Below are 16546 nucleotides of genomic sequence, written 5' to 3'. Positions count from 1 at the left end.
AACGACACTAGATAGAATAACAACACTAGGTAGAATAATAACACTAGATAGTATAACATTAGAATAATAACACTAGGTAGAATAATAACACTAGGTAGTATAAACGACATTAGAATAACAACGCTAGATTTAATAATAACCAGGATAGAATAACGACACTAGATATAATAACAACACTAGGTAGAATAATAACACTAGATAGTATAACGACATTAGAATAACAACACTAGATAGAATAACAACACTATGTAGAATAAACACTAACAACACTAGGTAGAATAACAAATAACACTAGGTAGAATAACAACACTAGAATAATAACACTAGGTAATAATAACACTAGATAGAATAACGACATTAGAATAACAACACTAGGTAGAATAATAACACTATGTAGAATAATAACACTAGGTAGAATAACAACACTAGGTAGAATAATAACACTAGATAGAATAACGACATTAGAATAACAACACTAGGTAGAATAATAACACTATGTAGAATAATAACACTAGGTAGAATAACAACACTAGGTAGAATAATAACACTAGATAGAATAACGACATTAGAATAACAACACTAGGTAGAATAATAACACTATGTAGAATAATAACACTAGGTAGAATAACAACATAGGTAGAATAGAATAACAACACTATGTAGATATAATAAAACTATGTAGAATAATAACACTAGGTAGAATAACAACACTAGGTAGAATAATAACACTAGATAGAATAACGACACTAGATATAATAACAACACTAGGTAGAATAATAACACTAGGTAGAATAATAACACTAGATAGTATAACGACATTAGAATAACAACACTAGATAGAATAACAACACTAGGTAGAATAACGACACTAGATATAATAACAGAACGAGGTAGAATAATCACATTAGACAGTATAACGACATTACAATAATAACACTAGGTAGAATAATAACACTAGATAGTATAACGACATTAGAATAACAACACTAGATAGAATAATAACACTAGATAGAATAATAACACTAGGTAGAATAACAACACTAGATAGAATAACAACACTAGGTAGAATAATAACACTAGGTAGAATAACAACACTAGGTAGAATAATAACACTAGGTAGAATTACAACTCTGGGTAGAATAATAACACTTGATAGTATAACGACATTAGAATAACAACACTAGATTTAGAAGATAAAGCTACTCTGTTTTCAATTTTGCGGTCCTTTATCGTTGATTTAAGACCGCTTAATGTAATTGAAAACCGAACGCGTTAGCGTGAGGTTTTAAATTAAACATTTAGCGCTCTTAAATCAATGTGTAATGAACAAAATAAGACATTTTCAACAACATATATGCTATATTTCAGGTACCAGTATGCATGTATTTGTAACAAGTAGCATACATAAATATAAAAAAATACAGTTTATACTGTGAGCAAATTACAATTATTTGATTTTTCTCAAGCGAATTATTTATCTCCCCTACTGTATGACAATCGACTCGCCCAAATGCAAGCCGTGAAGTCGCTAATTTTAGTCGCCGCTAACTTTATTCACGGAAATAATTGTTGATAACCACCCTTCTATTCCCAATTTGGAAAAGACCTGACATGCCACGCTTTATGTGGGATACATGGGCAGTCGAAGTGGAAGGACTGGGCATTACGGCCGGGACGGAAGCGCTCAGGTAAGGACGTGTGGGCCGACGTGTGGGCCTATCTTTAGAATATCGTCGACGTCAACACACGTAGATCTGGACACGCTTTGAATATACTTCCGCATTTGCGCTGCTGACGGATTTTCCAGCTTCGTAGTTTCTTCACTGGGATTAGGGTCAAGACATTCTTCTTCAAACCATTCGCTTTTTACTTAAAAACACGAAAGATGCTGCCGAGATAGCAATTGCCGATGTCCGACATGTTTGTTTACAAACAATAGGGTTAACGAGTTCGTTGTATTCATACGCTGTGAATCGGTCACTTTAATTAGCGGTCCTTAAACTGTCATTTTAAGTACGGTTTTGATGAGCTTCTCAGCCAATCAGAATCGAGTATCACACCTTGTCATGCTAGAATTAATAATAACACTAGATAGAGTACGTTTACGGCACCAGATACAATAACAAGCAATACTAATGACACTAGATAGAATAACGATACTCGATAGAATAACAACACTAGGTAGAATAATAACACTAGAGAGAATAACGACACTACATACAATAACTAGAAATAATAATGATACAAAGAATAACGATACTAGATACAATAACAACAATTAATGTGTAATTAGAAAACAAAAGGTCAATTCAAAAGACTCAAAGAAAGTAAAAACATTACCATGACTCCAGTAAATACTGAACCGTGATTGATTGCTTAGAGTCAGTCAGAGGTTTATACTCACTACGCGTTAGGTTTTCTATCAAATTTAGAGCTATTATAATTTCGTTATATACCTCTGGTTTTCTAACACAGTATGTTTATCTCATAAATATAATATTCCGGATAAAAGACTGGGAATTTGTTTGTGTTAATAATGTGCTTGTTAGCATTAATCATTAATCCTGAGATGCCATTAGTTAATGGTAGCCGATGCCTTCATGGTTTGTCTGTCTGTCTGTTTGGGATGATCAATCTTTATTCTGGTACTCAAAGGCCTCAGGCCTATAGGACACCATATACATTGCTTCATACACGTTCAAAGAACAATACGCTTTCTATGTACAAATGCGTGGAAAATATATACATGGACAGGTTTTCTGTCTGTCTGTCAGTTACCTTGTACAAGATAGGCATGTTTACCAGAGAAGGAAGGGAGTTCTATTTAGAACGAGACCCGATATAGTACACTCGTCTTTCAAAGCTGTGTGACTCGGTGATTTAGCTGGCAGTGTGTCACCGAACAAGGTAAGGCGTTGCTCATAATATTAATCACTAGCTTGTCTGGTTCAGACTTGATTATTTACGGATCGACGACAGGCAGGCTGGCAAAAACAGACGCCGCGTGTACCTCCGATGCCTGAATGACATATCTGTAGACTGTTTCCGGGTTGCCAGTCATGTCAGAATCCTTCCGCTGTACCTTGTCATGCAGCTTCCACGCCCCCTGCTCCTCCAGCCGAGACATGAGCGGCCCCAAGCGGTGTTTGTACTCAGGTACTGACGAGAACACCGAGTCAAAGATCCCAAAACACATCAACCCACCTGCAACAACAGATTTATAACATTCCTTTTCTTGGATAACAAGTTTAACCGACCATATAGGTTTCTTGGAAGATTCAGTGAGTGAATGTGGCTTGCCGCCTTTGAATATACACCCTGTCCACCATCACCCAATCCAACACCTCAATCTCAGTGGTAATGTGTGTGTGTATCACTATGATATAATTCACAGCCGCGTGGTTTCTTATCCGGGTCATGTGTTCGAATCCCTTATTCGACAGATCAAAAGTCTTTGGTTTCAAACTGGTCAACATATATTACCCATCGTCAACGAGTACAGAACCCTCCCTGTGGAGAATACAACCGGTCGCAAGTCGGGCGCTCAAGGTTCAAATTCAGACTACCATCTTATCATACCAGGTACCCAATTTACTGCTGGGTGGACAGAGGCAATTGTGAACAAACTCACTTGTCTAAGGTGAGACCACATGTATCACATGTCATTCGTTGTGGGGCTGGACTGAAGTTCTAGAATCTCTCAGGAGTCAAGCTGCCAACCCCTGTCTGTTTCTAAGGACAGGGAAGACTGGGTATTGTTTAACATTGAGATTTATATTTATTCCACTAATAGCAATCGTCCAGCAACTTTAGATCGTGGGTTCCCCAGACGGTAACACTTTGTGCCAGTACGGGAATCGAACCCAAGCCTTCGGCATGATGAGATAAAAAATTATTATCATTTCCACTTTTGGGTAACATTTCCATTTATTTCGAAACAACAATACATAAGTGTGCATGCGTATGTGCATATAGATGTACACAGGATTGGGTTGTCATTTTGATGTCATATCTAAACTATTGCACAGGATTGCTGAAAAGCAGAGACGACCAAAAGGCATGAAAGCTTGCTTGCTTACAGTTTGAGAAAGCTGTAAATTTTGTTGTTTGGTAGTATCTATATATTTCTTGTTGTAAAGGTTTAAAATTTGGTTTGATTTTCTTAATAGTACATCTGTAAAGCATAGATTTTGTTATTTATAAGAATAATTCCATTCAGAGGGCTAATATTCATATCCTTGAATCCAAATAATACATTGTCTTTACTTTATTGAATTCGATGTTTCCTTCAGTATACTTTTCAAGCCATTCTGACAGTTGTCTCCATATGGCTTTTGCATACTGACAGGCACAATGGTTTCAAGTGGGTTATTACATAAAGAACATGCTGGGGATTCAAGGTGTCCCATGTTGAAAAAAGACGTTATTAGAATGATTATAAATAGAAACCATCTTAGTTCACTACTTTGTGTACATCGCTTTGCCGTAAGATTTATATTCTTCCACTCTCTATCAGTGTAGTCTTTTTTGAAAATAATCTTCCCATTTCAACTGTGTTTTGAACTTTGAAAAAGTTGGGTCCAATAAATTCATATAAAATGCTGAACAGCCTTGTTGATTGTTTATTTTGACATGTTATAAGGCAGAATGGGCCTAAAATTGGGTTCGACACATCACAGAAAGATGACACTGATTTCTTGACTCCCTCATAAGTCAAAAAGTCTGTTTTGATATTATATCTTTTACAAGGTTTATATAACCAGATACTTTTCCATCATCATCGATCATGTCTCTGAAATGAAATGGTTTTATGCCATTGCTGTATATAAGTAGTTTCACTGCCAATTCTAATAGCATTGTTGTACCAAATAGATTTTCACATTATGTCTTCATCACTTCTGTTTTCACCATTATCACAGCAGTACAAGTATGTTGAACATGAGGAGGGTACCTCCTTCCAAGACATATTATGAATGCAAGGAGTAATCTTCACTACAATGTATTTAGAATCTGCTAAAAAAAGCACATTCAAATCTGTGATATATTCTGAAACCAGCTTTGTCCAGATAGCGTTGCTATAGATTAATCTCATAATCCAACTCAGTTTTTGTGCTGCAATAACAGTTTTTACATCAGGAACACTGATACCACCATATTTAGGTGGTAATTGCATAATATTTCTTTGGATTCTATCAGTTTTACCCTTCCAAATAAATAGATAACACTACTTCTGAAAATCTTCCACCCAGGCATGATAAGGTAAATAGAGAATACTGCACGAGGTCTCAAACGAGTGTCCTTCCTATGGTATCTGACCGAGCGAAAGCGAGGTCAGAAACCATAGGAAGGTCACGAGTTTCGTATAATTCGTATGTAATGAGACCGATCGTGGTATTTTATTTATTTCCCACGTCTTACATGCATTAAATTGACAAAATAGCGTATTTTTGTTCATATTTTGGTTTCAACCCGAAACCGGTTTCATAAAGAGGTTGCGGAAGAGTTTGGTACTGTAGTACAATATTTGCATGACGTCACACTAATGACGTCACTGCCATGGTAACCGACGTCACGATGCATGTCAGTTGTCATCGCCTCGTACAGCCTCCTGCAGTAAACTTCTCCGTTGCACCTCGTTTCTTGGTTTCCAGTTGCTTCATTCGGCTAACATCACTGGTGGAAACATTGCGTTATGTTTTTCGACAGATATAATGTCTCAGTTCGACTCACAATTAAACAGCGACGCGGCAACGTTCGCAATGTTTACATTCCCACAATGCATCTAAGTTGTAGAATGAATGAATTCAGGTGTTTGTTATGAATGAACAAGTCGTTCCGTCACGACGTGACCTAACTGAGAGGTCATCGGTTATCCAATCAAATCGTTAGAATCTCAGGTCAAGTCGTTACGACACAGGTCAACGCGATACGACAGTCGTGTGACGTACGAGATTAATATGCAACTACCCATACGTTGACCACGTGGGTAATAAGAGATCAGTATGCAACTACCCATACGTTGACCACGTGGGTAATAATACTTAGTACCAATTAATTTGCTTCTGTATTTACGAAGTTCCACACATTTGGGCGTCTTTAGGTTTTGAGGTTTGGTAGCTCGTTTAATGTCATTAACACTGAAAATATCAATAATGGGCAAGAAACCCTCATTGCTGTATTTATTTACGTTAATCTGTAAGTAATAATAACAATAATATTCACCTGGTTTCACTGCACGGATCATCTCCGGTAGGGCTGCACATGGTAGAAGGCCACTGTTGAAAGTACCAGCTGCTACCACGCAATCATAGGCATCTGTGCGATAGACTGACTCAGTGAGCGACTAAGTATACATGTGGTCATGCGGGTCTGTTCGAAAAATTGCTGAGTCAGCAAATCACGATGAACACTGTTGAATACGAACCTGTGCCTATGTCCTCTATGTAGTGCCCGTCCATAAACTCTAGGTAGTAATTCCGGTAGACGTTCTTCTTCATGGCCTCGTCTCGCATACCTTTGGACGGATCGAGACCATCTATGTTATGGATACCCCTCTTCCGCAGCTGAAATATTGATTGTAGCCTCTCACTTGACATGATAGAGTGTCATGAGGTGTCGCGATAGGTACACTGTATCTACCATAGATTATTGTAGGAAGGGACGTTTGGGAAGAAATAACTTTGTTTTTGTAAGTATTAGTTGATAAGGATATATCCACCCTCAAGTCAGATAAGCCATTTTTATTTTCGCTCACATTCAGACCTTTGTATTATCACAGCTCAGAAGATGTTAAAGACATATTAATTATAGTTTGAAAGAATTCTTTTTTTCTGTTTAATAGAATATTTGACGATTATATTGACAGGACTTTCACCTTGACAACCGATCCCGTTGGACGCCCCTCTCGACCAGCATGGCTGAAGAATCTACCTCAGCTCTCCCCGCATTATAATGATAATAATAATGATAATGAATTTATATGGCGCCTGCTTCCAAAAGGTATTTGCTCAACAGCGCTGAAGAGAGTAAGAAAAGCCTATGAGAGGGATATTGTGAACAGGTGGGGTTTTTAGGCCTTTTTTGAAAGAGTCTTTACAATTGATTTCTCTGATAATGACAGGGAGGCTGTTCCAGAGTAATGCAATAGTATATACCATAGAACCGTAATGCCCATAGGTAACTTACCAAAACCCCTACACCAAACAATAAGCGACGATGTATATTACCGAGTAAGATTAGAAAGAGAGCACATGGTTCTTGGTTAGCGTGGCGTGTACGTGACACGCCAACATCACTTACTTCCTCAGCCACCATTCCCGTCCCGGAGCCGATGTCCAGCACCCTCAAAGACGATGCCTTCTCCTCCCCAAAGTAATCAGCCACGGACGTCGACAGAAACTCGGGATCTGTGTATTTCCTTGCCTTCCACGTCTAAAATGATTTTAATCAATGCACCACATATAAGGTAACAAAAGAAGGTAACTGTGCTTTATATCAAAATAAAAGAAAATGTTCTTAAAGGTTCTTAAAATTTGCGCATTTATCATGAATTTATTACTATTTTTAAGTCACGATATGTTTGAAATACTGCCGCTGTGACTATAAACTTTAACTCACTCACTCACTCATCAAATCATCTCGACTTTGAGATCGCTTTAAGCCATTTCTACACGCGTGTTCATACATCGCCATTTTATGCATGATCCCGTTTGCATGTTCACGTGTTTATTGGGGCAACGATACTAACACAGATGGTTCTTGAATGTAAACAGCTCACAATCATAGTTGATATATGAAGTGTTTAGAAAACGCTTTTGTAGAAAAGTTTTTGTTCATCGAAACATATCTTTTGAAGACGTTATCTACAGCTCGGCAACGCCCATGACTGCTACGAACGGTCGTCTATTTGGACGTTACGATTACAAAACAACCACATTCGGTCGGTTCATCTAGGAAACCGATACCTGCCATATTAAGCGCTAGGACAATTCCTGGTTTGAGACCAGTTAGGGGAAGAACTGTGCTCAGCTGTTTGTGGGAGCACGACATCCGACCTCGACATTCATCGATATTACGAATATTGCTTCAGCGTGACCGTCAGGCACTCCTAGTTTGGTGTACGCAACCCCTGACGTTCGAGACTGACTCAGAGTACGAATCACAGAGGAGTTCAGTCCTCGATTTCTCAAATCATACTTGACCGCCTCCGTGGTGTAGTGGTTAGAGCGTCCACCCGGAGAGCGGAAGGTCGCGGGTTCGATCCCCGACCGCGTCATACCAAAAGACGTTAAAATATGGTACTTGTTGGACTGGTCGGCTCGGAGTCAGTATAATGTGTCTGAGTGGGGTATTCATGCTTCACTGCGGCATGGTAACTCAGTGGGCTAGCACTATAAAACCAGCTTCAGTCTGGGCTAGTGCAAGCAGCGGCACATACATATACACACGCATGCACGTCGTCATATGAGCGAAATATTCTCAAGCACGACGTTAAACCCAATTTCACCTCACCTCACCTCACCTCAAATCATACTTACGTGTTAACTCAAATTTCAAACTGCGTTTGATAATTGGAAACAGGTAAATTTCTAACTCAACTGCATTTCTAAAATCAAACAGCCAAAACAACCAAACTAACCTATCTACTAAACTTAAATTGTCTACTATGTTTGAGTTTAATATCGATTTCAGTTTATTCTGGGAAATGCTTTTTCCTTTTTTGAGTAAAAAGTTTAACTTAAGACAAAACTCAGACTTAAGTTTGTTTCGAGAAATCGGGGTTTCATCTGGACTACCTGGGTGGTCGCATAAGGGTTTAAGGGGTTCGTTGCTCGACGTCGTCAGTTTGGTGGTGGAAGTGTAATTATATGAAATAGCAACTAATGAGGAACACAACGCAAAATTGTTGATGGCAATTAAAATGGGGACGACATAGTTCGCGAACCTGTTCCGCCCTATGTGCAGATACAGCTAAGTCACATTGTAGCAGGATATTGCCTGCCCGCATGTTGCACGTGCTGTAACGGACTGTGTAATGTGCTTCAGAATGTGCTTCATATCACCCCCCGTAACGTAATGTGACAGCATGACAATGCGGCCCTGCCATGATTGTCTGTTTCTCAAGACCTCCACCCATGGAACATGTCTGGAATGAGATAGGATTAGACGGAAGGGGGGTCTACGACAGGAACAGAAACCGCCCGGTGACGTTAGCTCAGCTGAGTCAATCTTCGGATAATATTTTGAACAAAACTGCCCGGGCTTGATCCTATCATCTGGTGTCCTCAATGCGCCACCAAAATAGTCATGCACGTGTATGATGTATTTGCTTTGCCTAAGATTAGAATCGGTTATATGTACTTACCTCATCATAGACACCAGCAACACTGGAGAAGAGACTGGCCACTTGATGAGGTGTCATTCCTTCCCTCGAGTAGTAGTCATCGATCGCTAATTTGACAGCGTCTGTCATTCTGAAGAACATGTACATGTTAATTCAAGCAGCGATCTATTGCAGCCGTCGAATGGCTGGAATACTGTTCACTGTGTGGCGTTTGAAAAGATGCGTGCACGCACCCACAGACACTTACGCACATAAACATTCACTACCCCGAACTCCCTGTGTAGTGTATATCCAATCCATGCCCAAATGGCGTCATAATGCCAATATGACGTTAACTGTTTTACGTCACTGAAGCACATAGACATGCTCTGATTAGGAAATTGTTTTGAATTAGTTCTAATTTCATGTTCTTTAATGATGGAGACGTCAAGATGCTGCGGGACCACTGCCTTCATATTCTCCTGCACGTTCAACCTGGTTTCACCCTGGTGACGACAACCACTTAACTCCAATTTCAACGAGTGTTAACATCATACGGCGACATATTTCGCCCACAGTCCCACATTTTGACAACTCTTACAAATTGGTGTCAAACGTTGAAGGAAACACGTGGTTACATGGATCGGGTGTTGTCACGGTTGACGTCCGGACGGCCCAATGCACTCACTCAAACCAGTAGTTCAAATTCATGTTTCAGCTAGTGTGGCTAATGTTTTGAAAGTTATAGTTAATGTGATTTAGTAAGGAATCAGATGTGAAACTGGAGACATAGAAATATTTACGAAATAAATGAATAAATCGAACACACCTTCAAACGTTATTGTTGGTCCGTTTTGCTTCTGCAACCGACAAGAGTAGGCTTCTCAAAGATGGGAGTTTCAAATTACGTGGTGAACCTTTGATAAATATATAATGTGACTGTGGTATTCATAACAGTCAGGTAAATAGAATTAAAACATATTAAAAACTAAATGGATAAACTGTCATGGATTATTATATATGTTAATTAATTCACTAGACGAGCAGTGTTTATTGTGTAAGGATTGTTTGATATGCATTGTTCTCAGTTGCACGCTTGTTGTACTGAAATGTCGTGTAATTGCATGTTTCGGTGACGCTCTAATTTTTTCATTCAATCGTCAATACGTTTCTCAGTGTCACCCGTATACATTTTCTCATTCATACCCGTGGTTCTATAATGATGTTTGTCGATTGTAAGTTCAATAATAGAACGAAACCTTGAAGATTGGTAAGCAAGTACACAGAGCATTTGTTTTAACCTCAGCTTTTAAAACTTAGTTGAAAGTTGACAAGTTTACAAATAGTGCCAAGCCAACTCTTACAAAACGATGAAAGAAAGGGGTTTGAACCTTTTCAATCGCATTATGTCATCTAATTTGTCTAATTTTTGTAAAGTCTACGTCTAATGGATAATGTTAAGTTATCTTATTTAAAATAAAATTGTACAAAAAGAGACATATCAAAATGTTACCCAGAAGAAAGCTTTAAAATTATTTCATAGTTTTAGCAATCTTGACTGGACACATCATTCTCTAGTTGAGAGATTCAACTTTAATCTGGACTTGGAAACAGACTACAAACTATAAGCTGTCTGTAAGCGAAATATTGCGTCAGGCAGGTAGCTGTGTTGCAAAAAGGCGGTTTGTGAGAATATTCTGAGCTCTCATTGGCCAGAGCAAAATCGTCTTTCCTTTAGCAAAAACTTGATTGGTTGGATGTAAATTGTGGGTCGAAAACGTAATAGTGACGCTGCAATAACTATTTGTATGGCCTGTATTCAGGAAATATATTAGGCATACATTGTACGTATGACGATGCACATATACAAAATATGGTTTTTAAATCAGATACTCCGTCCATGTAAGAAGGCGAAATGTATCTGATAACAGCGCAGTCACTAGAGAGTGTTCCAAACAAACAGGTTCCGTACCATAACAACATACAACACACTGAAAATATTCAATCATTGAAATCATTAAAAACAAATATGTTTTATCACAATCTCTAACGCGAAATTGAAGTCCCTGTATAACACATGCGGGGGTAACACATGCGTGCGTGCGTGTTTAAGCATATAGATCAGATTTGAATGGGAAATATTCAATTTTTAATTAATTCAGTTTCAAATTAATACCTTTTCCTTTAATACGGGGTCAGATATTTTCAGGACCCTCTCCACAGTAGTGCGTACCGAGCATGTGCCCAGGGATCGGAATGTCGCCGGTTTCATATCGATCGCGTCATTGTAAAACAGAATATATTTGTTGTTACCCTGCCTGGCGGTCGGCTATACTTCAGCATCACGTCCACTTTGACTATAGCCTAAAACATTTTTCCGCACACAAATACACATCACAGTTTGGGAAAACTCTCCGGCCTACTAGTCCAGGTCATGTAGTCTGGACTATCATAGCCTAAAACATTTTCCGCACACAAATACAAGTAGTATAGGGGCCTTTATGGCGGCAAAATCTATTTTTAGCTATGGGGCTTTATACACTCTATTGTATATTGAGATCTATTGTGTGAACACCTGGTGTTTCTATTTTTAGACTCTGGTGGGTAATATAAAGTCCCCGAACAGTGCTCCATAACATTCTGACTTCAGTCGGACAACGTCCCTTCTCCATTCTATGTTCTTGACTCTACTGGTTCTATTGGCCTTGAAAATGGAAGCCGTTCACCGTGAGAGTTGTGATAACGAGGCCCTGGTAACACTTCCAAATCCCAGATGCCATTTACATCTAGGGGACGACGTCTATGTGACAGCCAAGACATGGAATGGAAAACTAGAAATTCATGTGAGGAAGTACGAAGTATACCCGAGTGGCAAGTGCTACCCAACCAAACGAGGCATCGTGCTTACCTTGAAACACTGGCTGGAAGTGTCTAGTGTTCACGTGCAGCTGAAACAGCAGGGAAGGTACTCACACGTCCATGTTGGAGGGAACATGTACGCTTCCTGGGACGACAATGGTATTGATGTGCGACAGTGGGAGAATGATCAGAAAAGTGGTAGAGTGATACCTACCAACCAATGTATTCTGTTGTCCCTAGATCAGTGGGAAAAGCTGGTAGATTGTGTAAGAGTCATGTTTGACTTTGTGCCAGAACTGAAGGACATGGTACCCTGTATGCTTCAGGACGATCATCAAAACCAGAAGAGATACTTCCAGTGTTCCTTTTGCAACCCTAGTGACTACAGTTACAGGGTGTAAAGCCATTCTTGGTTTAGACACTGTACTGTGCGGACGTGTTACAATTGGTCTGGGATATCATGGATGTGTGTGGACATTACCCATTCGACAAGACTGTCGTTGCCGATTGCTGTGCAATCAAGACTGAATGGACTTCATTCCAGAAAAGACTCGATTCGTTTAAAGACTGGCCAGTGCAGATGAAACAGAGTCCTAGTCAAATGGCTCAGGCAGGATTTGTGTACTTAATCAGAGGGGGACGCTTGCAAGTGTTTTCAATGTGGTCTCGTTCTCAAGAACTGGGAAGTAGATGATGATCCCTGGGCCGAACATGAAAAATGGTCTCCAGATTGTCCGTATTTGGCCCTGGTGGGAGTACCTCAGAAAGAGGTGACCCGTTGGGGTAGTCATGTGGATTTGCAACCAAGAGTGTGATGTAAAATGTGTGACTATTGGAAATAAATCAATGTTAAGAGTATGTCTGCCTTGGTTGTCTATGTATAGTATAAATAGAGGTTTACTCAAATACTAATCTCACTGAGATCCCAACCACGATAAAGAGTTTGTTTGCTAGAAATAGTATGGCTAGGTACGTGTTGAAACATTACGAATTTTTTAAGGTTCATGTTAATGTTTCAAGACATTGAGGAGATTCAACAAGACATCTTAGAAATGAACAGAGAACAGATTCTTGCCATCAATGGTATTATCAATAGGTTATTAAAGGGAAGATTACCAGTGACTCGATATGAAAGGCGTCGTTTCCTGAGGAAAAATGATAGAAATAACTATCTAGCGGTGTTACGAAGATTAGTTCACCCCCTGTGGACGACAGACAGTATGTGGAAGAGTCTTTTTGCCAGTAACATGCCAATCGTAGCATTTGTTTTGAAACCACAGTTTGTCAATGCACTTAGAGATGAGGCCATTCAAAATGCCTGGTTGTTTGATAGAGCATTGGCTTAGTATGTTTGGTACACCTGGTTTAGTTTGTCATAGTAGTGCATCCAAACCATCCTGGCAGTGATGTTGAAAGCTACACCAAGCCCAAGGTCAATGAAGATATCTATATAACAGGCCACAAGGGCTATCTAACTTCATTTAGCCGTGGACCAGTGACAGTGACGCATCACCTCAAGCCGCTCCCGTTTTCATCATGAATAATCCACGATACAAACTCTTCATACCGGATGCTGATAAATGGACACGGTTTTACATGCTCAGGGCTGAAGGGAAAGGAGACCCTTATCATTCTATGTCTGTCGATCGATATTTGGAACTGTATGACCCAGAGTGGAAGAAAGACAAACAAAAACCAGAAACCACAGAGCAACCTAAGATTAATTTTGTTACCCTACTCAACAAGTGGTCGAACAAGCTAAAGCCAAGTTGAAGAGAGAGAGGAAAGTGTCGTCAATAGGAAAACACAAAGCGAATGAAAACATATTTTTAAATAGAGACGAAAGGCTAAATGTGTCATTTGTAGTAGGACTGTTGACGTGTGAACATCATTATGCATCCCTGTCCCGTATGCTCCAAATATGCTCCAATATGTTTGGGCTCATGACTTGTCCCCCGCACAGCTGTTTATATCTGGCCCAGGCAGACTCTTTAGCCTGCCTTCTGCTGGAGAGTGAGGGGGTGATGAGTCATGGCTTGCGCATGCGTACTAACTGTTGCTAAGGCTCGCATCATCATTTAAAGATGGCGGCCACATTAGCAACCCATCCCACCTCAAGCTTAACTCGCACTATTTCTCCTCTCTCTAACATTGTTTGTGTTAACATAATTGGTGTTATCCTAACACTTAACTTTGTAGCAAACCATAAATGAAGATTAATGACTGTCTGTAGAAATCTTGACAAGGGGGAGGTTACAATAAACAAACCCAGTCTGGAATCCCGTAAAACTGAAAAATGTTCTTAATTAACGTGTCACAATTATCTTATCTGGGTTTTCTGGGAAACTGTTTACATTATATGACAGCCCCAACTTTCCTCTGTCAGATGAAATTAACAGAGTTTATTCAAGCAGGGTCTGTTTCACATGAATCTGTTGCAAACATAAGTTTCATTCATACAGTGTATCAGAGAGTGTAAGGTTCTTGTTGATGATTCTAGTAGTATTGCCGTGAAAGTTTGAAGCTGTATTTTGTGTATTCTAAATGGAGCAAGTTTAAGTGTTATTTTCGTTGGAATTTGTACTCAAAATGGAGAGAGTATGTGAAGATCACTTTAAAAAACTGGAATTACTGTGCCGGATATGTGCTGGGAGACTTACACCATTTGGTAAAAAGAGTACGTCTAGGCCATGTAAGAAGTTCACTGAGAGACTGTATCATGTCTATGGTATTGATGTGTTATCTGACAATAGTTTCCACCCACAGTGTTTCTGTACGACCTGTTACAACAGGACATTCACTCTAAACAAAGGAAAATGCAGGATACTATCAAAGGGAGATAAATTTGAAAATGTTTGGGAGGTTAAGCAATGTGACAATGGGTATGTGTACAATTTAAAACCCAAAGTAAAGGGGAAGGCCAAAAAATACAGACAGAAAGGGCAAATGATGATGAAACATCGATTCTAGGATTAGAAATCATGGAACACGGTGCATGTGAGGGGTTCAAGTTCAGTGGCGACACAGCATGCTACACCACCCGTCCCATGAAGGAATTTAAAAAGAGGCTCAAACGTCACCATTCCAGTTTCAGGACAATCCACGTGAACAGTCCTTAAGTGAATGTTTAAATAAACCAGTTATGCAACCACTTTCCGAAATTTGAAGAAAAATTACAAACCCATTTTAGTTCGGAGAAAGCTAAATACAAGCAGTAATCAGAGAACTCTAGAATGTAAAACAAAAGGACAGCCCTTGTGTTTTCAGCGTGTAAAGAAAGCACGGAAATTGTCTTCAGAGGCCAAAAGCCCTTTGAAAAAAGAAGGCGCTCTCAGGAACTTTCAAAATTAAGATTAATTTTAACTGGTGAAAAAAGACCACACAAGCCAGTTTTCATCCGAGTTGAAAAGCGTTCCCATGAAAAACGTGAAACTATTTGCCAAAAAGCAGGCATTAGAAGAAAACTGAGAGCTTCCTCAGATATGGGCTTGCAATCAAGGCTTACTTGGGACTTTCCTGGACGCAATATCGAAAACAAAAAAGAAACTAATGTCAAAACTTGGGTGAAATTTGAAAAAGAAACATTTGAGAGAAAAAGAACAGTCTCAAATTTTAAGTTCCCACATTGACTCCAAAATGATTGAAATGGAAACAACCAATGAGAATGGTGAACGGGTAAAATCAGATGTCCCGATGGCATATGTGAAAGATCTGCCGACATTCGTTACAGAACTTCTCAATAATTACCTTGAATCTGGTCAACTAACATGGCACTGCAAACATATTCCAGAGGATGAAATTTGGTTGAAAATTGGTGGCGACCACGGCGGTGGTTCATTCAAACTCTGTTTACAAATAGCAAATCTTTCACGACCAAATTCAAAACACAATACTGTCATTTTCAAAATGTTTGAGGCAAAGGACACCAGAAAAATCTAGAAATAGCACTTTTAACATACTGTGAGCAAATCAAACAACTTAAAAGGACAGACTTGGCATGGAAAACGCATTAAAGTCTTTCTCTTTGGTGATTATGATTTCTTATCCAAGGTCTACGGCATTTCTGGTTGCAGCTGCCAAATTTCCATGCCTGTGGTGTCATGCTTCAAAATTACAGATACAAAAGGACCCCGAAAATCGGGAATATGTGGAAGGTAGAACACTTAAAACGCTGAAAAGAGATCACAAACAGTTTGTAGAAAGGGACAGGGTAGAATTGGAAATGCCGGGACATACCACAATGCTATCCACCAGCCTCTATTCCCAGTGCATGTCAACAGAGTATGCCCACCATATTTGCATATTTTACTGGGAGTAGTTAAAACATCATGTAATGCTGGAACAGGAATGTCATGAGCTCGATAT

At 39.3% G+C, this 16546-nt stretch overlaps 1 protein-coding gene and 1 long non-coding RNA gene across 3 annotated transcripts; one reads left to right on the top strand and one right to left on the bottom strand.

Moving 5' to 3' along the window:
* The first annotated feature begins 330 nt into the window (after positions 1-330).
* Positions 331-836, top strand: LOC124262491. 2 transcript variants are annotated; one of them, XR_006894605.1, is made up of 3 exons: positions 331-375; positions 430-583; positions 787-836. It is a non-coding gene; the product is annotated as an uncharacterized LOC124262491 (long non-coding RNA). The 2 variants fall into 2 exon arrangements; XR_006894606.1 differs by having other exon boundaries at positions 430-601; positions 805-829.
* Positions 837-1994: 1158 nt separating this feature from the next.
* Positions 1995-10236, bottom strand: LOC124262456. Its single transcript, XM_046696962.1, has 6 exons — positions 10152-10236; positions 9365-9473; positions 7300-7431; positions 6425-6563; positions 6223-6315; positions 1995-3204 (listed from the first exon to the last, which is right to left on the bottom strand). Exons 2-6 carry the CDS (start codon positions 9470-9472, stop codon positions 2963-2965), a joined length of 714 nt encoding a protein of 237 aa, XP_046552918.1. The 5' UTR covers position 9473; positions 10152-10236; the 3' UTR covers positions 1995-2962.
* Between the last annotated feature and the right edge of the window lie 6310 nt (positions 10237-16546).

This window comes from Haliotis rubra, unplaced genomic scaffold (assembly GCF_003918875.1).
Source record: "Haliotis rubra isolate DU_JTF1 unplaced genomic scaffold, ASM391887v1 Scf84, whole genome shotgun sequence".
NCBI classification, from domain to species: Eukaryota; Metazoa; Mollusca; class Gastropoda; order Lepetellida; family Haliotidae; genus Haliotis; species Haliotis rubra.
This window is presented reverse-complemented; position numbering and strand designations above follow the sequence as displayed.